Source organism: Hemibagrus wyckioides, linkage group LG21 (assembly GCF_019097595.1).
Source record: "Hemibagrus wyckioides isolate EC202008001 linkage group LG21, SWU_Hwy_1.0, whole genome shotgun sequence".
Classification (NCBI taxonomy): Eukaryota; Metazoa; Chordata; class Actinopteri; order Siluriformes; family Bagridae; genus Hemibagrus; species Hemibagrus wyckioides.
Window position 1 is genome coordinate 5,721,432 of NC_080730.1, and position 20,732 is coordinate 5,742,163.

The following is a 20,732-nucleotide window of genomic DNA, read 5'->3' on the forward strand; positions in this document are numbered from 1 at the left end:
TTCATGAGCAAAACTAGCACTTTAAATACTTTTTTTAATGCCATACATGTGTACTTACATTCACAGAGTACATTCACAGTATTAAAATGTATACAAGAGTCTTCCCTCCCGAGTGGGGTTTTAGTTAAAGCTCTCTTTTGTCTTTATAGGGTTCTAAGCAAAACATTTTAGGGTTCCACCCATGACGATGCTGCTGCTGCTGCTGCTGCTGATGATGATGATGATGACAACAGTAATAGTAATAATAAATAACCTTGTATAACCTTATACAATACCTTCTAAAAACTCATGTAGCTCTTATTCCTGATTCCTGTTCTCTGAAACACTAGTACACTAGCTTTGATTGTACTGTAGTGAACATTTAAAGGATTCAAAACACACATCATCTCTTCACCACAGGATCAGGATTGTTTGCATTTAAAATGTCGAAAAAGTCTATATATAAAGTACATAGGGGTAATTAACCCTTTAAAAAAAAAAAGCAGAACGTATGAACAACTTTGCTCAAAAGAGTTCTCCTAAGTATGGAGACTTTTGGGACACTGTGTGTGTTTATTAACATATATTTGTTTATTCACACAACACTCCTCCTCATTGGGCCGCAGGAAGTGACGCCGTTTGGAACGCGTTGGATTGAACTGGAGAGAAAGCTCCTGCAAAGTGTGTGTGTGTCAGAAAGTGTGTGTTGGAAGCGCGCGCGTGTCCGTGTTTCCGTGTTTTGGAAAGCGAAAGCGCGCGCACGAGGCTCACTATATAAAGCTGCAGAGCGGCTCTTCGCTCACACACCGAGAGGAAGATCTTACAGAGAACACATCACTGAATCCGTCACTGACAGCCTTTATTTCTGTTCACATTTATTTACTTCTTATTGTTTTATTATGGGTCTTATCTTCTCCGCCATTTTTTCACGTTTCATAAACAAGAAGGAGATGAGATTGCTGATGGGTGAGTGCATTCAGTCTGGAGTTTATTCTGTAAAGTAATACATATAACTCTATTATAGAACTATGGATAGTTTAACCTCCTGCACTTATAAAGTAAAATCATTTCTCTCCTCCAAGTTGGTCTGGATGCAGCCGGAAAGACTACAGTCCTCTACAAACTCAAACATGGAGGAAGTCGTCACAACCATTCCTACTATTGGTAAGATTGTTATAAATACTGTTATAAATACTGTTATTAGACTGTTATTGGTTGACTAATGACATAGAATTAAGCCTTAATATGTGTCTGTTTTGTGTCTGTTTTATTCTGTAAATCAGGCTTTAACGTTGAGACGGTCAAGTACAAGAACATCTCCTTCACTGTGTGGGACGTCGGAGGACAGACTGTCATTAGACCGCTCTGGAGACACTACTATCAGAACACCAAGGTGAGTTCATGATCAAATACAACATTCATCTCCATTTCCATTTAAACTTCACAGAACCACCTTCAGGTTATCTAAAGCAGGTCTGGTTTAGATTAGGAGTCTAATCTAATGTCTAATGCCTGTTTACTGTTACCTGTTGTTTAGATCAAGGCTCTAGCAGATAAAAACTATTTTAAACATGTGGTTGATGTACTTCATTTAAAGGAAGCTGGTTATGTATTGTGTGTTGGTGCAGGGCCTCATCTTTGTGGTGGACAGCAGTGACCGTGAGCGCATCCAGGAAGCTGCTGAAGAGCTGCACATGATGGTAAATGAATCCTTCTTTCTCTTTATGATGTGTACGTAGTGTTTATCTTCAACTTGTGCTTGAAAAATAATGTTTTTTTGTCTTTAGCTTGATGAAAATGAGCTGAGGGACGCCGTTGTGTTGGTTCTTGCTAACAAACAGGATTTGCCTAATGCCATGCCGGTTCACGAAATGACCGAGAAGCTCAGATTGCACGCCATGAAGGGACGAGATGTGAGTAGATCATAATTATGACAATGTTGTGTGACTTCTTTCTGAACCATTAGACTAACATGCAGAGTCTTAGGGAGGAAAAATATGTCCATTTCTCTCTGTCTCTTTATTTCAGTGGTACATTCAGTCGACCTGTGCGACAAATGGAGAAGGTTTATATGAAGGACTGGACTGGCTTTCAAATCAGCTCTCCAAACGATAAAATCTGATCCGTTGCACTAAGTGAATTTATTTGAAAAATACTGTACTGTATATAAATGTGCCAATAACACTGTGAATATTATGATATATTAATATAGCACCTTTATTTTTCTGAAATCTTACACTATTTATGTTTTATTGTTTGCCTCTGGGTTTGACTTTACAAATAGTTGTTTACTCCAAATGTATGGAAATAAAAATATCTATATTTTTCAAATATCATTGTAGTCATTGTTCTTTTTGGTCAGATAGAAGTTAATGAATGAAACTAGCATCTTAAAGCTTTTCTTATATCTTCTTTTTACTGCCACACATGTGACCTTGAGGTTTTACTTGAGACTTTGTTTGGAAGAGAAACCCTCTGTTGTAGAGTTCTACATGGGTTCGACCCAGAACCCTCTAAAGAGCTAGATGATTTTACTTCCTGCATGAACACAACTAATGCTACAAAGATCTGAAATGTAAGAGGAAAAAATTGGTGATGACAACAGCAACAACAACAATAATAATAAATGAACTAACTATGAACCTATATCTATTGTATGCATGATACTATACATTCTAAAAACTCATATATAACTCTTATTCCTAATTTTCTCTGAAACACTAGAGCAGAACACTACAGAACATCTTTATTTCAATAAATCATTAAATTAATATTGACCTGAAACATAAGGTGTATAAACTGGAGGAATGATTAAATAAATAAATTAATTAATAAGTAAATAAATAAATAAATAAACCAAGTATGAAAGATTTTGCTCATAAGAGTTCTCCTAGCTATGTAGACTTTCGGGACACAGTGTGTATTTATTACCATATTTGTTCATCCACACAACACTCATTAATGATACTAATCACTTTTATCTCTAATGGAGATCCTCATTAAGCCAAAGGAAGTGATGCCATTTGGAACGCAGTGGACTGAACTGGAGAGAAACTTCATGCAAAGTGTGTGTGTCAGAAAGTGTGTGTTGGAAGCGCGCACGTGTCCGAGTTGTGGAAAGCGAAAGCGCGCGCTCGAGGCTCCCTATATAAAGCTGCAGAGCGGCTCTTCGCTCACACACCGAGAGGAAGATCTTAGAGAGAACACATCACTGAATCCGTCACTGACAGCCTTTATTTCTGTTCACATTTATTTACTTCTTATTGTTTTATTATGGGTCTTATCTTCTCCGCCATTTTTTCACGTTTCATCAACAAGAAGGAGATGAGATTGCTGATGGGTGAGTGCATTCAGTCTGGAGGTTATTCTGTAAAATAATACATATAACTCAATTATAGAACTATGGATAGTTTAACCTCCTGCACCTATAAAGTAAAATCATTTCTCTCCTCCAAGTTGGTCTGGATGCAGCCGGAAAGACTACAGTCCTCTACAAACTCAAACTGGGGGAAGTCGTCACAACCATTCCTACTATTGGTAAGATTGTTATAAATACTGTTATTAGACTGTTATTAGACTGGTCGACTAATGACATAGAATTAATCCGTAATATGTCTTTTTGTGTCTGTTTTATTCTGTAAATCAGGCTTTAACGTTGAGACGGTCGAGTACAAGATACTATCAGAACATCTCAGTGGGTTCATGATCAAATACAACATTCATCTACATTTACATTGAAACTTCACAGAACCACCTTCAGGTTATTTAAAGCACGTCTGGTTTAGATTAGAGACCTAAACTAATATCTAATGCCAGATTACTGTTAATATATTGTGTGTTGGTGCAGGGCCTCATCTTTGTGGTGGACAGCAGCGACCATGAACGCATCCAGGAAGCTGCATTAGAGCTGCAGATGATGGTAAATGAATCCTTCATTCTGTTCATGTGTACTTAGCGTTTATCTCCATCTTGTACTAGAAAAGTGATGTTTTTTGTTTTTAGCTTGAGGACGATGAGCTGAGGGATGCCGTTGTGTTGGTTCTTGCTAATAAACAGGATTTGCCCAATGCCATGCCGGTGCAGGAGATGACCAAGAAGCTCAGTTTGCACGCCATGAAGGGACGAGATGTGAGTAGATCAGTTGCCCACAATGTCACGTAACTTTAGCGAACTTCCTGTCTGCTCAAAAGCTGCTTTGGCTGTTCACTTGTGGCCAGACCTTGTTATAACTCACGCTTGCCTTACCCAGTCGTCTTTGGAATCTCTCAGGCTTAACATAACCCAACATTTTGCTGTCCTGTATTCTGCCACGAGGGATGACAGAGGGAATTATAGCTGTCCGGAACGGATATAAAGGCCCACCAGAGAGAAGCTTGGGGGTATCTCCAACCACCTCTGCAAATACTTGTTGGTCTTCAACTAGAAATCCTTCCACAGCTGTCATAGGACACTGATAGACAGTGAGGGGGCCAAAGGAGCCTGGGTAGAAGACTATGCTGATATGACCAAGTTTTAAATTTGCCTGTCAATCTTCTTCAACCAATCCTCGGTTTGCTTCAATGCTTCCACAACATTGGCTCCATCATTCAGTGATGCATTGTACCATTTTCCTAAGCACTTTATTGGGCTGTCATCGATGGATGGAATGACTTCAACTTGGATATTGAGGCCATTCTTGCTGGTGACCCTGCCCTTCTTGATCACCAGCATCATGGACTTCCATGCCTTGAAGTACAGTCTTGTCCACCTGGCTACCTTTCCCAGGGTATCCAACACCCATCTCACTTGGACATGCGTCACCGCTGTTATTTTCAGGTCATCCATGAAGCCCCACACTACCAGTTGGGTGACGCCTGACTCCAACATAGGACCACAGGTTACACCTTCTGCTGCTGTTATTAGTAGGTTCATGTCCATGATAAAGAGGATTGGGGTGTTGGTACACCCAGTTGGAATTCCCTTCTGGAGGTCATGCCAACTTGTAAAGTTGGCTGTTGTAACTGGCAGTCATTGCTTAGATAAATGCTGGAATGTGATAATGCTCAAGTCATTGTTGGATGAGGTCATGAGGGATGGAACTGTAAGCATTTGCTAAATCAAGCCAGATGACTGTTAGATCGCCTTTTCTTTGTTTGGCCTCTCGAATCAACTGGCTGACCATTAATGTATGCTCTATCCAGAGAAGGCTACAACCGCATTTTTCTGGATGAATGTGACTATATAATGGTTCTGCAACACATAAGTAGTCAGCCTTATTGCAAGTACCGAAAAGAAGATCTTGCTCTCCACATTGAGCAGGGAAATTGTCCTGAACTGGGTGATTGTGGAGGAACCCTCTTCTTTTAGGACAAAACAGCCCTCTGTCTGCTTCCACCTTGACGGAATTGTACCTTTGGCCCAGATCCTTCTCAAAATCTTTTGCAACTTCTACAGAGGTTTTGGACATACCTTAAATGGTATACCACTTGGGCCTGGGGCACCTGAGGCTTTGGCTTTCTGGATAATGTCCTGGATCTCCTGCCAAGTCGGCTCCTTCACATTCAGCTCAACTGATAGTTTCTCAGGTTACCAAATGTTCTGGTTAACGCCAAGACCTTGGCCCACTCCTGGGATTGCTATGCATTTCTCGCAAGACCTCCTCAATTTCTGGCCTCTTACAGTCTTCAACTGACCACAAAACAGTGTTTGTGCAAAGAGCTGTGTGGACCACTTCCGCGATCCAGGAGCTGACAACTTCTAGCAAGTTTGGCTTTGCTGTTTTTCTAAGCTGGAAAGGTCTTGTCCCCTCCTTAATGAAGGTGATCAACTTCTTTCCAACTATGCCTCTTCTTGCACCTCTCTCGCTCTGTTGTGTCATTGAGGGACAGGAGAACCTTGTCATGGCGTCATCTATGTTGGCCTTGGGTGAGAGCTATTATAATTATGACAATGTTGTGTGACTTCTTTCTGAACCATTAGACGAACATGCAGAGTCTTATGGAGGAAAAATATGTTAATTTCTCTCTGTCTCTTTATTTCAGTGGTACATTCAGTCGACCTGTGCAAGAAATGGAGCAGGTTTATATGAAGGACTGGACTGGCTTTCAAATCAGCTCTCCAAACGATAAAATCTGATCCGTTGCACTAAGTGAATTTATTTGAAAAATACTGTACTGTATATAAATGTGCCAATAACACTGTGAATATTATGATAATGTAATACAGCACCTTTTGTTTTCTGAAATCTTACACTATTTATGTTTTATTGTTTGTCTCTGGGTTTGACTTTACAAATGTTTTTTACTCCAAATGTATTAAAATAAAAATATCTATTTTTTCAAATAGCATTGTTGTCAGAGTTCTTTTTGGTCAGATAAAAGTCCAACAGCAACAACAAAAACAAAAACAATACTACTACTACTACTACTACTACTACTACTACTACTAATAATAATAATAATAGTAAATGACCCTATGAATCTACACCAGTCAGGTATAACATTATGACCACCTAATGACCTATGACCATGCCTAATATTGTGTTGGTCCCCTTTTGCTGTCAAAACAGCCCTGAACCAGCAAGGCATGGACTCCACTAGATCCTTGAAGGTGTGCTGTGGTATCTGATACCAAGATGTTAGCAGCAGATCCTCCATGTGCCCCACCTCGCAACCTACAGGATTTAAAGGATACATTTGATAGATACTGACCACTGCAGACCAGGAACACCCCACAAGAGCTGCAGTTTTGGAGATGCTCTGATCCGGTCGTCTAGCCATCACAACTTGGCCTTTCGTCAAACTCGCTCAAATCCTTACACTTGTCCATTTTTCCTGCTTCTAACACATCGACTTTGTTCACTTGCTGCCTGATATATCCCACCCACTAACAGGTGCCATGATGAGGAGATCATCTCAGTGTTATTTACGTCAACTGTCAGTGCTCATAATGTTATGGCTGATCAGTGTATATCCATTATATGGGTAGTACAATACAGGTGGGCAGTATGTGCATATGTACATATTCAACATATGATATGCACTCATCTCTTTATTAAAGAGCTCAGTTAAACTTCACTCTTTATCACTTCATCACAGGATCCGGTTTAATTACATGTACACAGTTTCCCAAAATGTGACTTAATTTATAAAACTTCATTTAGATGATTGCCATTTCTGTCTTTCTCATGGAGGCATAGGAAAAAATGCAAATGTATAAATAATAAATAAATAAATAAATAAATAAATAAATAAATAAATAAACAAATAAATAAATAAATAAATAAACATAAATATAACATAGATAAACGTAAATCATTTGAAAGCCAGTCCAGTCCTTCATATAAACATATAAAGTTGCTGAATCACTGAAATAAAGTCATAATGTTATAACTAATTGATGTAGGTTCATAGTTAATTCATTTACTGTTGTTATTATTATTATTGTTGCTGTTGTCATCACTAATTTTTTCCTCTTACATTTCAGATCTTTGTAGCATTAGTTGTGTTCATGCAGGAAGTAAAATAATCTAGCTCTTTAGAGGGTTCTGGGTCGAACCCATGTAGAACTCTACAACAGAGGGTTTCTCTTCCAAACAAAGTCTCAAGTAAAACCTCAAGGTCACATGTGTGGCAGTAAAAAGATGATATAAGAAAAGCTTTAAGATGCTAGTTTCATTCATTAACTTCTACCTGACCAAAAAGAACAATGACTACAGTGATATTTGAAAAATATAGATATTTTTATTTCCATACATTTGGAGTAAACAACTATTTGTAAAGTCAAACCCAGAGGCAAACAATAAAACATAAATAGTGTAAGATTTCAGAAAAATAAAGGTACTATATTAATATATCATAATATTCACAGTGTTATTGGCACATTTATATACAGAACAGTATTTTTCAAATAAATTCACTTAGTGCAACGGATCAGATTTTATCGTTTGGGGAGCTGATTTGAAAGCCAGTCCAGTCCTTCATATAAACCTTCTCCATTTGTCGCACAGGTCGACTGAATGTACCACTGAAATAAAGAGACAGAGAGAAATGAACATATTTTTCCTCCCTAAGACTCTGCATGTTAGTCTAATGGTTCAGAAAGAAGTCACACAACATTGTCATAATTATGATCTACTCACATCTCGTCCCTTCATGGCGTGCAATCTGAGCTTCTCGGTCATCTCGTGAACCGGCATGGCATTAGGCAAATCCTGCTTGTTAGCAAGAACCAACACAATGGTGTCCCTCAGCTCATTTTCATCAAGCTGGAAACAAAAAACCTTATTTTTCAATCACAAGATGGAGATAAATAGTAAGTACACATCATGAACAGAAAGAAGGATTCATTTACCATCATCTGCAGCTCTTCAGCAGCTTCCTGGATGCGCTCACGGTCACTGCTGTCCACCACAAAGATGAGGCCCTGCACCAACACACAATATATAACCAGCTTCCTTTAAATGACGTACATCAACCACATGTTTAAAATAGTTTTTATCTGCTAGAGCCTTGATCTAAACAACAAGTAACAGTAAGCAGGCATTAGACATTAGATTAGACTCCTAATCTAAACCAGACACACACACTTTGCAGGAGCTTTCTCTCCAGTTCAATCCAACGCGTTCCAAACGGCGTCACTTCCTGCGGCCCAATGAGGATCTCCATTAGAGATTAAAGTGATTAGTATCATTAATGAGTGTTGTGTGGATGAACAAATATATGGTAATAAATACACACTGTGTCCCGAAAGTCTACATAGCTAGGAGAACTCTCATGATTTGCACTCATCACTTGATTAAAGAGCTCAGTAAAACTTCATTAGTGGACATTTAGAGGGTCAAACACTCTTCATCACTTCATCACAGGATCAGGTTTATTTACATGTACACAGAGTCTCAAAAATCTACATACATCGCGGGAATTTACACTTTTATTTATTTATTTATTTTTAAAAAAAAGCAAAATGCAACTTTATTTACTAAACTTTATCTACATGATTGTCATTGCTTTCTTTGTATAAATAAATGTATAAATACATTAATAGATAAATGAATAAATAAATAAATAAATAAACCAAGTATGAAAACTTTACTCAGAAGTGTTCTCCTAGCTATTTAGACTTTCGGGACACAGTGTGTATTTATTACCATATATTTGTTCATCCACACAACACTCATTAATGATACTAATCACTTTAATCTCTAATGGAGATCCTCATTGGGCCGCAGGAAGTGACGCCGTTTGGATTGAACTGGAGAGAAAGCTCCTGCAAAGTGTGTGTGTGTCAGAAAGTGTGTGTTGGAAGCGCGCGCGTGTCCGTGTTTCCGTGTTTTGGAAAGCGAAAGCGCGCGCACGAGGCTCACTATATAAAGCTGCAGAGCGGCTCTTCGCTCACACACCGAGAGGAAGATCTTAGAGAGAACACATCACTGAATCCGTCACTGACAGCCTTTATTTCTGTTCACATTTATTTACTTCTTACTGATTTATTATGGGTCTTATCTTCTCCGCCATTTTTTCACGTTTCATCAACAAGAAGGAGATGAGATTGCTGATGGGTGAGTGCATTCAGTCTGGAGTTTATTCTGTAAAATAATACATATAACTCTATTATAGAACTATGGATAGTTTAACCTCCTGCACTTATAAAGTAAAATCATTTCTCTCCTCCAAGTTGGTCTGGATGCAGCCGGAAAGACTACAGTCCTCTACAAACTCAAACTGGGGGAAGTCGTCACAACCATTCCTACTATTGGTAAGATTGTTATAAATACTGTTATAAATACTGTTATTAGACTGTTATTGGTTGACTAATGACATAGAATTAAGCCTTAATATGTGTCTGTTTTGTGTCTGTTTTATTCTGTAAATCAGGCTTTAACGTTGAGACGGTCGAGTACAAGAACATCTCCTTCACTGTGTGGGACGTCGGAGGACAGACTGTCATTAGACCGCTCTGGAGACACTACTATCAGAACACCAAGGTGAGTTCATGATCAAATACAACATTCATCTCCATTTCCATTTAAACTTCACAGAACCACCTTCAGGTTATCTAAAGCAGGTCTGGTTTAGATTAGGAGTCTAATCTAATGTCTAATGCCTGCTTACTGTTACCTGTTGTTTAGATCAAGGCACTAGCAGATAAAAACTATTTTAAACATGTGGTTGATGTACTTCATTTAAAGGAAGCTGGTTATATATTGTGTGTTGGTGCAGGGCCTCATCTTTGTGGTGGACAGCAGTGACCGTGAGCGCATCCAGGAAGCTGCTGAAGAGCTGCACATGATGGTAAATGAATCCTTCTTTCTGTTCATGATGTGTACTTACTATTTATCTCCATCTTGTGATTGAAAAATAAGGTTTTTTGTTTTCAGCTTGATGAAAATGAGCTGAGGGACACCATTGTGTTGGTTCTTGCTAACAAGCAGGATTTGCCTAATGCCATGCCGGTTCACGAGATGACCGAGAAGCTCAGATTGCACGCCATGAAGGGACGAGATGTGAGTAGATCATAATTATGACAATGTTGTGTGACTTCTTTCTGAACCATTAGACTAACATGCAGAGTCTTAGGGAGGAAAAATATGTCCATTTCTCTCTGTCTCTTTATTTCAGTGGTACATTCAGTCGACCTGTGCGACAAATGGAGAAGGTTTATATGAAGGACTGGACTGGCTTTCAAATCAGCTCTCCAAACGATAAAATCTGATCCGTTGCACTAAGTGAATTTATTTGAAAAATACTGTACTGTATATAAATGTGCCAATAACACTGTGAATATTATGATAATGTAATATAGCACTTTTCTTTTTCTGAAATTTTACACTATTTATGGTTTATTGTTTGTCTCACAAATAATTGATTATGCCAAATGTATGGAAATAAAAATATCTATTTTTTAAAATATCACTGTAGTCGGAGTTCTTTGTTGGTGTGGGGTCAGGTAGAGTTTATTTACTAGGAATTATTTATTTATATTTTTCTCTTTACTGCCACACATTTGATCATATTATATCATATCATATCATATTATATATACACCGATCAGGCATAACATTATGAGCACTGACAGGTGAAGTGAATAAGACTGATTATCTCCTCATCGTGGCACCTGTTAGTGGGTGGGATATATTAGGCAGCAAGTCAACATTTTGTCCTCAAAGTTGATGTGTTAGAAGCAGGAAAAATGGACAAGCGTAAGGATTTGAGCGATTTTGACACGGGCCAAATTGTGATGGCTAGACCACTGGATCAGAGCATCTCCAAAACTGCAGCTCTTGTGGGGTGTTCCCAGTCTGCAGTGGTCAGTATCTATCAAAAGTGGTCCAAGGAAGGAACAGTGGTGAACTGGCGACAGGGTCATGGGCGGCCAAGGCTCATTGATACACGTGAGGAGTGAAGGCTGGCCCATGTGATCTGATCCAACAGACGAGCTACTGCTCAAATTGCTGAAGAAGTTTGTTGCGGATGGGACTGTATAGCACAGACCACATTCCCATGCTGACCCCTGTGCACTGCCAACAATGGGCACGTGAGCATCAGAACTGGACCACGGAGCAATGGAAGAAGGTGGCCTGGTCTGAAGAATCACGTTTTCTTTTACATCACATGAATGGCCGGGCGCGTGTGCATCTCTTGCCTGGGGAACACATGGCACCAGGATGCACTATGGGGAAAAAGGGAAGCCGGCGGAAGCAGTGTCATGCTTTGGGCATTGTTCTGCTGGGAAACCTTGGGTCCTGCCATCCATGTGGATGTTACTTTGACATGTACCACCTACCTAAGCATTGCTGAAGACCATGTACACCCTTTCATGGAAACAGTATTCCCTGATGGCTGTGGCCTCTTTCAGCAGGATAATGCACCGTGCCACAAAACAAAAATGGTTCAGTAATTGTTTGATGAGCACAACAACCAGTTTGAGGTGTTGACTTGGCCTCTAGATCCAATCCATGAAGGCCCCACCTAGCAACTTACAGGACCTAAAAGATCTGCTGCTAACATTTTGGTGCCAGAAACCACAGCACACTTTCAGGGATCTAGTGAAGTCCATGCCTCGACGGGTCAGAGCTGTTTTGGCAGCAAAAGGGGGTCCAACACAATATTAGGCAGGTGGTCATAATGTTATGCCTGATCAGTGCATTATAGATAGCATTGTGTTCTTATAGTTTGCTCTCTTAACTTTTAATCCAAACCTCAAAACTGAGTTGGCCTACGAACAGTGTGAACTTGAACTTAATGTGGTCTGTGAATGGAACGTTCTGGAACAAATTTAGAGCTATACACCTCCATTAAATAGCCACAATTAAATAATGTGCCTCATTTTTTAATAGTTAAAGACACTTGTCATCACATAGACCACTAACTAGCTGAATCGAGCCTCGGTCAAACCTCAGTGCAACGGTGTCACATAGCTTTGTTGAATTCTGGATATTTCCCACAGATTTCTCCCCAATTTCCACACACCATACAGCTCTCCCCATATCAAATGCTTCCTCTGACACATGTAAAGCCAGCAAACAACACCTGCTTGACCTTTCCCAATGCTATGGCTACACATGCTTTCTCTGAGACACGTGAAATCAACCATCTATAGGTTTTCAAACTGCAAAACATGGTCCACATACATGACCCATTAAATTCTGACAGGAACATTGAACATGAGTTATACTTTAATTTCAAAAATTGCAGCATTCTGTGTATTATATTTAACTTCTATAACAGTTTAGAGCTGATAACTTGATAATTGATGGTATTAATTAATATGAACAATTCATTATTTTTCATTATTAAGTGTAAAATAAGTCATGAGTAATTACACTACATGTCCAATAATTTGTGGACACCTGACCAGCATATGGGCTTGTTGAACATCCCATAGCCAGATTTATTCCCCATTTACTGTTATAACAGCCTCCACTCATCTGGGAAGGCTTTCCACTGAACTCTGAGCTCAGTCAGGTACAAGAGCAGTAGTGAGATCAGGCACTGACACTGGGTGAGAAAGTCTGGGGTGCAGTCTGTGTTTCAGTTCATCCCAAAGGTGCTCAGTGGGCTTGAGTCAGAGTCAGGGGTCTGTGCAGGAGTTTTTCTACTACATTCTTAATACACCATGGAGCTTGTTTTGTGCACAGGAGCATTATTACACTCGAACAGGGATTGAGTCTATAAGCTCCAGTGAAGGGAAATTGTAATGCTGCAGCTTACTAAGGCATTCTAGTCAATTGTGTGCTTACAGGTTTATGGCAACAGTTTGGCTCACATATGGGTGTGATGATCAGGTCTCCACAAATTTTTGGCCATACACTGTATTTTCCAGGAGTCATATACACTATATTGTCAAAAGTTTTGGGACATCTGCCTTTACATGCTGATGAATGTAATATGGAGTTGGTCCGCCCTTAACAGCTTCAACTCTTCTGGGAAAGCTTTCCACAAGGTTTAGGAGTGTGTTTATGACCATTTGTGAGGTCAGGCACTGATGTTGGACGCCTGGCTCGCAGTCCCCGCTCTAATTCATCCCAAACGTGTTCTATCAGGTTGATGTCAGTTCCTCCACACCAAATTCTCTCATCCATGTCTTTATGGACCTTGCTTTGTGCACTGGTGTGCAGTCATGTTGGAACAGGAAGGGGTCATCCCCAAACTGTTCCCACGAAGTTGGGAGCATGAAATTGTCCAAAATGTCTTGGTATGAAGCCGAAGCATTAAGAGTTCCTTTCACTGGAACTAAGGGGCCGAGCCCACCCCCTGAATTCAATGATTTGGAGGGGTGTTCCAAAACTTTTGCCAATACAGTGTAAGTAAGAACACTTATTGAGTACTAAATAAACTGGTAAATTAACCAAGAGCAGTTATATTCGTGAATATTTATTTGTGAGTGTTAATTAAGACATTTTAAGTAACTGACTAAGTAAAGCTATGTGCAAAAGGTTCATTTAACGGAGCAATGAAGAATTGTTTTGTGAATATTCATTATTAAATATATTGTTTTACGCAGTGAATGTTAAATTATGAACAAGTTTATTTCATGGACGTTTTTAAAATAATGAGTTAAAGTAGTAAATGTTGGCGTTTCTGAGCCCCCGGCGCACGTGCCTGATCCTCCTGTGCTTGTGATGTGGCACGTGTGACGTCATCCCGGCCGCAGTGGAGCAGTGACGTGGTGAAGGGCTGCTGCAGTGTTAGAAACGCTTTAGTTTTTTTCCTCTATTTCCTGGACGGAGAAAAGAAGCAACTTTTATTTCATCCGCCTGTTTAGGATTTTTGAGGCGCAGGAGTGCGGTGTTTTATCCCCCCGGTGTTTCTGAGCTCGGAGAAAGGCTCTGCGACCTTCTCGTTTGTGTATCTTGTGTGTGTGTGTGCGTGCGCGCGTGCGCTACCTGGACTCCGCTAGCCTGTTAGCCGCTTTCTGAAACGTCTCGAAAACTAAACTTGGGCTCCACACCGCTCTCTCATCTTCTGTGAAATAGCCATCAAAATGGGGCTGACCATTTCCAGCGTCTTCTCGAGGCTTTTCGGGAAAAAACAAATGCGAATTCTTATGGGTGAGTCGCAGACCAAGTTGGAGTAGTGGTGTGTTGGCAGGAGTTAGCCTGTTTAGCTGGTTTTTTAGCTAGCACGCGCTTTAACAACAGCATTAGCATCACAAAGTTTTTATAGCTAGCTGTCTAAATAAAAAGTGTTTTGTCTAGGTCTGATTATGAAACGTCACTTTTTTATACGGATTAAACGCTCATTCTGAATATAGTCTTACTCTTATTCTGAAACCCGAATGTGTATGCAAATTGTTGAATCTCGTAGCCTTTATTTACTTATTTATTTATTTATTCATTACGATGTTAGTTTGTGAATTGTTTGTTTACTCCTCCTTTTCTTCACGCCCCTAGACGGCCTTGTATACAATTTTTTTTTTGTTTCGTTTATTTACAGAAAAACAGGTCAGTTACGTTCAAGACCTTGTGTACTGTATGTAAGGAATAAAAAAGGGGGTTTGTGGTTTGAGGGAAAATAATCAACGACAAAACACACAGAATGATATACACTATATTGCCAGACGTTTTGGAACACCCCTTCAAATCATTGAGTTCAGGGGTTGGGCTCGGCCCCTTAGTTCCAGTGAAAGCAACTCTTGATGCTTCAGCTTCATACTAAGACATTTTGGACAATTTCATGCTCTCAACTTTGTGGGAACAGTTTGGGGATGACCCCTTCCTGTTCCAACATGACTGCACACCAGTGCACAAAGCAAGGTACTGACGTCAACCTGATAGAACACCTTTGGGATGAATTAAGAGTGGAGACTGCGAGGCAGGTCAAAACTGGGACGTCTGCCTTTACATGCACATGAATGTAATATGGAGTTGGCCCGCCCTTTGCAGCTATAACGGCTTCAACTCTTCTGGGAAGGCTTTCCACAATGTTTAGGAGTGTGTTTATGAGAATATCTGACCATTCCTCTAGCAGCGCATTTGTGAGGTCAGGCACTGATGTTGGATGAGAAGGTCTGGCTCACAGTCTCCACTCTAATTCATCTCAGAGGTGTTCTATCAGGTTGAGGTCAGGACTCTGTGAAGTTCCTCCACACCAAACTCCCTCATCCATGTCTTTATGGACCTTGCTTTGTGCACTGGTGTGCAGTCATGTTGGAACAGGAAGGGGTCATCCCCAAACTGTTCCCACAAAGTTGAGAGCATGAAATTGTCCAAAATGTCTTGGTATGAAGCTGAAGCATTAAGAGTTCCTTTCACTGGAACTAAGGGGCCGAGCCCAACCCCTGAAAAACAACCCCTGAATTCAATGATTTGGAGGGGTGTCCCAAAACTTTTGGCAATATAGTGTATTTTAAGATTTATTTGTAGTTGCATTTAATGTTGTGAATCAACACACTTGCACACTTCTTTTCTTCTTTTTATTTATAATAATACTTTCGATTTACTGAGGAAGCACAAACTCCTTCGTCCTGATGACAAGATAAGATATTTTAAAAATCTGTTCATTATTTGATTATGTGGTGCGTCATAAAAAGTCATACAATTCAGGTGTAACTAAGCAAATGATCCTGTATTAGAACAAGATCATTACTATTAGTATAAGTCTGTGATTTGAGGCTACTATTAGAACTGCATTTCCTGTTATCCGATGTCAGTAAACCCTGTTTATTTTTCCTCGCAGTTGGACTTGATGCTGCCGGAAAAACGACGATCCTTTACAAACTTAAGCTTGGAGAAATCGTCACAACAATTCCAACTATAGGTTTGTTTCCAACTCCATAAGTTGCATTTATAGGTATTTTTTGTTGTATTACTTTTACATTTATGGGTGCCTCCTGGTGGTCCAGCGGCAGGGTCCTAAACCCAGATTAAATAGGAGGGTTGCGACAGGATGGGCGCCCGGCATAAAACCTGTGCCACATCGAAACATGCAGACCAAATAATCCACTTTGGCGACCCTGAACGGGGAGCAGCCGAAAGAACAACAATCTTACATTTATGGCATTTGGCAGACGCCCTTATCCAGAGCGACTTGCATCAATTGAGGGTTATGGGCCTTACTCAGGAGCCCCACAGTGGCAGCTTGGTGGATTTAGGATTTAATCTCACAACCTTCTAATCAGTAGCCCATTTTAGTGGCCAGGTTTATTAGAAAAGATGTCCCAGTTTTTACCACACTATCAGCCATTGTCACAAGTCTAACAATCGCCTACGGTGTACCATGTTGCCCCATCAATTTCAAGAAAAAGCAGATCAACTCATCCTCTCATTAATGAATATAAATAAGTATATAATTACATGCAGATAACACTTAAAGTTTTATCTGAACCCAGAGTATAATGTTGAAATGTTTCACTTGTAAGCAAAAGGCAGTACATGACAATGAGACATGCTTTGTGTCTATAACAGGTTTCTTTACTTAATTAATTAGCAATTTGATCTCAACACTGAGGCCCAAGTGTTTATCTTCCTTTCATATTAAATGTAATGGTGTAACAGGTTTCTATAATAGCAACAATTTCCTTAATCAACGCTCTCCACTAAAACATGTACAGATTGATGACAAATGAATGGAAAAACCTCTGTCTCTGTTATGTTCCTGAGGTTTTTATTTATTTCTATATTTTTCTGCAATGGTCTGGGTCAGCTTGTCCATTTCGAGGGAAGCTCCGCTGCAGATCAGTGGCAGTTTTTCTGACTCATTGTCTTTGTGATTAAACCTTTCTTTCATGATGGGCGTGGCCTCTTTAAAGGTGACACCTCTTCTCGTTTGCAGTGCGCTGATGAGGAAGGAAATTATGTAAATCATCCAACGATCATCTATAACAGTATGACCACTGACAGGTGAAGTGAATAACACTGATGATCTCCTCATCATGGCACCTGTTAGTGGGTGGGATATATTAGGCAGCAAGTGAACATTTTGTCCTCAAAGTTGATGTGTTAGAAGCAGGGAAAATGGGCAAGTGTAAGGATTTGAGTGAGTTTGACGAAGGGACAAATTGTGATGGCTAGACCACTGGATCAGAGCATCTCCAACACTGCAGCTCTTGTGGGGTGTTTCCAGTCTGCAGTGGTCAGTATCTATCAAAAGTGGTCCAAGGAAGGAACAGTGGTGAACCGGCGACCACGTCATGGGCAACCAAGGCTGGCCCGTGTGGTCTGATCCAAGAGACGAGCTACTGTTGCTCAGATTGGTGAAGAAGTTAATGCTGGTTCTGATAGAAAGGTGTCAGAATACACAGTGTATCACGGTTTGTTGCATGTGGGGCTGCATAACCGCACACTAGTCAGGGTGCCCAGGTGGTCATAATGTTACGGCATTTAGTCGCTAGATCTCAACCCAAATAAACACCAACTTTTTTTTGGGGAAGATTGGTGTTCATTGCTCCAGGATAGTTCCTGAGATTCGGAGACTCAGAAGAGCACTGGAGATTTTTTGGCCACAAACCTTACAAAGACACTTCATGTTGCTTTTCCCCCCTTTAATATTCACCCACCTGTGACCTGTGTTTAAGTGTTGCCTGATAAGGTTCAATGCTTTTTTTTTAAAAATCATTTTTATGTCTGTGTTGCAGGATTTAATGTTGAAACCGTGGAATACAAGAACATCTGTTTTACAGTTTGGGATGTGGGTGGCCAGGATAAGATCAGACCTCTATGGAGGCATTACTTCCAGAACACACAGGTAACCAGATCACATTAATGCACCCACAGAGACACTATGGCTATCAGACTGAAATATAGTGTCTCTCTCTCTCTGTCTCTCTCACACGCACCCACACCCTCGCATACCTTCTTCCTCTTTTGCCCATTGTGCTGGGATCTGATTGTCCTTCAATGAAGATCTGTGATTGTGTTTGGTCGGTCAGCCTTCATAACCTGCCATTTAAGAAAATGCGAGGAACCAAAAATGTTTTTGTTTCAGCCGGACATGAAAGGGAAATATAGACGTCTGTATGTTTGACTGTTTATCTTCGACTTTAGAAGATTATTCGGAGATGTAGGACTCGTACACAGGCACATGCATAAAAGTTCAGACTGAATAATGTCGAAAGTTACAAACTGTCGAGCAACATTCATTATTATTTGGATATGTTTGTATTAACTGTGATTATTGTGTATGTGTTTATTTTTGTTTGATTCAATGATGCACAAAAAGAAAAATATGAAAAGCATAGCTGTGTGGTGTGTTAAACTGGTCAGAGATTTCCCAGTGTGTGTAGAAATCAGCGCTGGTTCTGTCAGTGATAAAGCGAGTTCATTTTATTCACTTCCTTGTACGCCGTTCTTGCAGGGTCTCATCTTTGTGGTAGACAGCAACGATCGTGAGCGTGCACAGGAAGCTGCCGAAGAGCTGCAGAAGATGGTTAGTGCCACGCCCAAGCATTACAATATTCAAATCTCTTTGTCTCCTGGACTCTACACCCAGTGTGTGTTCACGCTCAACACTCTCACTTTCCTGTATGATAAACAAAACAATTCTTTACATTACAGCCATATGGGACAAACTTATTTGCTTTATTATTCACTTTGAGTGCAAGCAGCTATCTAAATTCCTGCATAGCATAATAATATATTTTGGAGTAAGATTATAAATACTATTTATGATCATTTTAACACTGCTCGTGTTTCTGTCTGGTCTCTTCTTTTCGTGTCACTGTTTTTTAACTTCTAAGTCATGTTTTTAATGTCTGGAATAGCTTCAAGAGGATGAGCTCAGAGATGCAGTTTTGCTGGTGTTTGCAAATAAGCAAGATTTGCCCAACGCCATGGCTATCAGTGAGCTGACGGACAAACTCGGCCTGCAGACACTCAGGAGCAGAACTGTAAGTAGACTTATAGCAGAACTGTAAGTAGACCTATATACAGACTTTACTATCTGCCCTCTTCCGCATACATGAACTCACAGATGTTAGCAATTGGCAAATGTCTCTGAAACTGACCAGATAGCTGTGACGTCACTGGGATAAACATGTCTGAAAGGTATCAACATGTATAGTTTTAGCGATTAGGAGATATCAAAATTTGAAGTGGTTAAAGTTTTATACTGGTGCTGCAGGTTCCCATGTTGTAGGTATGGTGCCATAGATTGTATGTGATACAGACGCTGTGATGGTTCAGCAAACTGCGGTTGTGGAGATTGCAGTTTCATCTTTCAGTGATACAAATACTATCTACTTGTATCTTGTAATTAAATTGCTATAATGATTGAACTTCTGTCGTTTTTCTGCTCCGACAGTGGTACGTTCAGGCGACCTGCGCCACTCAGGGAACAGGTTTGTATGAAGGACTGGACTGGCTCTCTGAGCAGCTGAGCAAACGTTAAGCTACAATAATTGGCTCACGTGAAGGGGTGTTTTAACAAAAGGACATGATCACACAACTGACAGACAATGGATATACTCACTTATACATATTAGCTCATGGCTATCAAATTTGCCACTGAGGCACCTTTACCTTTTTTTTTTTTTTGTTGTTTGTTTTTGGTTTTCTCTCTGAATTGGGTTGACCTTAAGTTGTCTTATTTTCAGTAAGCATTTCAGTGTCCAAGTTTATGCCTGATTTAGTTTGATTTGAAATATAAAACAAGGTGAATTTCAACACAAAATCGAGGGATGAGAATGAGAACCTGCCTTAAGGCTTGTATTTTGTCAAACACGGGAACATATTTATATTTATACAAACATTTCTGCTCTCATTCCATTTTATCTATCTAAAATTTGCATGCATTTTAATCTGAACGGCTTCCTTTAATAAATAATGACTTTAGACCAAATTATATAACGGTAACGTGTAATGATGAGAAACAGGTCAATAACATGATGTCCTCCAGTGGTTAATGGGGGGGCAGGGGGTTAAAGATTTGTGTTTAGCTTGACAGGTAAAATTCGAGTCGATGACCTGATTTCTTTGGCCTTAATACAGCTTACTAACTCTGATGCCTGACTCGACCATCTTGCTATATAACCAGCCTTTAACTGCATTTACAATTGCCTTAAAATATGCTCGTTTCCTGCTTTGTGACATTTTACTTTCATTTAATGATGTTCACCTAAATTGAAAATGACCAAATGAGATATCACCAGATTTATTTGTATATACATGCTGAAAGACGTATGATATTCTGGTTAACAGTTTGATTCGGGCACCTGCAATCATATGGGACCTTTTTTTTTTCCCCCATGGCTCATTAATAATTCCTATTAAAGCCTGAAATAAAACAATTGTGAGTGAAAGAAGCTTTGTTTTAGGGTGTGTCCTCCAAGGAAACTAT

The 20,732-nt window shown here is 39.9% G+C and overlaps 4 protein-coding genes and 1 pseudogene across 4 annotated transcripts; 4 read left to right on the forward strand and 1 right to left on the reverse strand.

Annotated features, from left to right (window-relative positions):
• Nucleotides 1-727: 727 nt before the first annotated feature.
• Nucleotides 728-2,279, forward strand: LOC131342368 (ADP-ribosylation factor 4-like; annotated as a pseudogene).
• An 834-nt stretch (nt 2,280-3,113) lies between these two features.
• On the forward strand, nt 3,114-6,174 carry LOC131342369 (ADP-ribosylation factor 4-like). Its single transcript, XM_058373142.1, has 6 exons — nt 3,114-3,319; nt 3,436-3,516; nt 3,626-3,677; nt 3,796-3,898; nt 3,982-4,107; nt 6,000-6,174. The coding sequence occupies exons 1-6, from the start codon at nt 3,253-3,255 to the stop codon at nt 6,084-6,086; spliced, it is 516 nt and encodes a 171-aa protein (XP_058229125.1). The 5' UTR covers nt 3,114-3,252; the 3' UTR covers nt 6,087-6,174.
• A 1,546-nt stretch (nt 6,175-7,720) lies between these two features.
• Nucleotides 7,721-8,624, reverse strand: LOC131342836 (ADP-ribosylation factor 4-like). The gene is made up of 4 exons (XM_058374086.1): nt 8,544-8,624; nt 8,311-8,382; nt 8,099-8,224; nt 7,721-7,983 (listed from the first exon to the last, which is right to left on the reverse strand). Exons 1-4 carry the CDS (start codon nt 8,622-8,624, stop codon nt 7,897-7,899), a joined length of 366 nt encoding a protein of 121 aa, XP_058230069.1. The 3' UTR covers nt 7,721-7,896.
• Nucleotides 8,625-9,344: 720 nt separating this feature from the next.
• LOC131342367 (ADP-ribosylation factor 4-like) lies at nt 9,345-10,868 on the forward strand. Its single transcript, XM_058373141.1, has 6 exons — nt 9,345-9,517; nt 9,634-9,714; nt 9,834-9,943; nt 10,179-10,250; nt 10,337-10,462; nt 10,578-10,868. Exons 1-6 carry the CDS (start codon nt 9,451-9,453, stop codon nt 10,662-10,664), a joined length of 543 nt encoding a protein of 180 aa, XP_058229124.1. The 5' UTR covers nt 9,345-9,450; the 3' UTR covers nt 10,665-10,868.
• A 3,220-nt stretch (nt 10,869-14,088) lies between these two features.
• LOC131342365 (ADP-ribosylation factor 4) lies at nt 14,089-20,682 on the forward strand. Its single transcript, XM_058373139.1, has 6 exons — nt 14,089-14,509; nt 16,137-16,217; nt 18,034-18,143; nt 18,753-18,824; nt 19,159-19,284; nt 19,698-20,682. Exons 1-6 carry the CDS (start codon nt 14,443-14,445, stop codon nt 19,782-19,784), a joined length of 543 nt encoding a protein of 180 aa, XP_058229122.1. The 5' UTR covers nt 14,089-14,442; the 3' UTR covers nt 19,785-20,682.
• Nucleotides 20,683-20,732: the final 50 nt, after the last annotated feature.